Genomic DNA, 1582 nt, shown 5'->3' with positions numbered 1-1582 from the left:
AGGGTATTCCAGAGTCTGGGAGCACACACCAAGAAAGCACGATCGCCAAAATATTTGAGCCCCCATTTGAGCCTTGACTATGGGATCATTAACAGTTTCCTATGGAAGTAGGGGGAACTCAGTGAGTACTCGCCTCCTGCCAATGTATTCCAACTTCGATTTCTGGACTCAGTGTCAAATGCGGATTGAATTTTTTAGTTCTCTACTCTACTCTGAGAGGTTTTTCTCCAAGTATCTTGGTTTTCTCCTCTCCTCAAATTTGCATATTTGATTTCAATATACAGTGTCCTCAATAGCGATATTTCTTGTTTTCAAACATTTACGTCACATTTCTTTTGATATTGAAATTTCCATGGCGAAAGAGAAGTTATTGTTTCAAAAACCCAATTAGCTTCTGATTTTTTGGTTGGCATGTTGATAACAAAGGGTGACGGAGCGAGAAATATCGCTATAAATAGACAGAACTCGACACTGAAATAAAGTTAATTATTAATTATTAATACTTACTGATATTCAGCAATTACAGTCATTTTGCCAACAGAGAGACTCGCCACAAGCCAACTCGCCACCACAATTTTTAAAAGGCTTTAAAAACTCTCACGATCAAAGAACGAGGTACACTCAGTAGCGAGTTGACTGAGAACGAAACTCTCAGCTGATTAGTGGTGATTGCGAAATGACCTATTCTTAATTCATTTTACCAGCCTCCGGGTGCTGCACACAAATCTATCAAGCATCTTGATGACTGCAAAAAGCCGAACTTTCTGTTCAACTGAATCAATTTAAACGCTGACCGTGAACGATAGCCTGTGGAAGAAACAATAAATTAAAAACATTTTGAGCTAAACGAACTTTATCAGCTGTTTTCAGTTGCTATGTGAAAGCATATATTGACAATCAAAACTAGTACTTTTACAAGGGTCCAAAGTAAAATACCTGTTTCTTTAGCTAAGTGGTAAAATTTGTCTTTCCTCTGCTTTCCAACTTTGCTTTTCTTTCCCATACCTTTTTCCGACACTTCGTTATCCACGTGGGAAACGAGGGTAAGGCGTACATGTTAGTCCCACGAGTCATCCCATACATCAGCTATCTCATACTGCATGTTAATCCCATGAACTATCCCACAGTGACGTGCCCACAATCATTAGACATAATCCACTATCACCACAAATCATTCACTATCGTTAGATATCATACGCTATCACTAGACATCATCCACTATCACCAGACATCATACACCATCATTAGACATCATAAGCTATCACTAGACATCATCCACTATCAACAGACATCAACCATCATCGTTTAACATCATTCACTATCACCACACATCATCCACCATCGTTAGACACCATACGCTATCACTAGACATCATCAACTATCACCAGACATCACCCACCATCGTTTAACATCATATGCTATCACTAGACATCATCCACTATAACTACACATCAACCACCATCGTTCTTCATCATATGCTATCACTAGACATCATCCACTATCACCAAACATTATCCACCATCGTTAGACATCATACGCTATCACTAGACATCATCCACTATGACCAGACATCATCCACCAT

The 1582-nt window shown here is 39.1% G+C and overlaps 1 protein-coding gene across 1 annotated transcript in view; it reads right to left on the bottom strand.

Annotated features, from left to right (window-relative positions):
• The window catches only part of LOC137975313 (pre-rRNA 2'-O-ribose RNA methyltransferase FTSJ3-like), a 23543-nt gene extending 22459 nt beyond the window's left edge, over nt 1-1084 (bottom strand). The window contains exons 1-2 of the mRNA XM_068822408.1: nt 937-1084; nt 702-807 (exon numbers count right to left, since the gene is read on the bottom strand). Of these exons, the coding sequence (XP_068678509.1) occupies nt 702-807; nt 937-1003 (173 nt within the window). The 5' untranslated portion in view covers nt 1004-1084. The remainder of the gene's footprint in view (nt 1-701; nt 808-936) is intronic.
• Nucleotides 1085-1582: the final 498 nt, after the last annotated feature.

Source organism: Montipora foliosa, chromosome 11 (assembly GCF_036669935.1).
Source record: "Montipora foliosa isolate CH-2021 chromosome 11, ASM3666993v2, whole genome shotgun sequence".
NCBI lineage: Eukaryota > Metazoa > Cnidaria > Anthozoa > Scleractinia > Acroporidae > Montipora > Montipora foliosa.
Note: the sequence above shows the minus strand (reverse complement) of the source record. Positions and strands in the feature narration are given on the sequence as shown.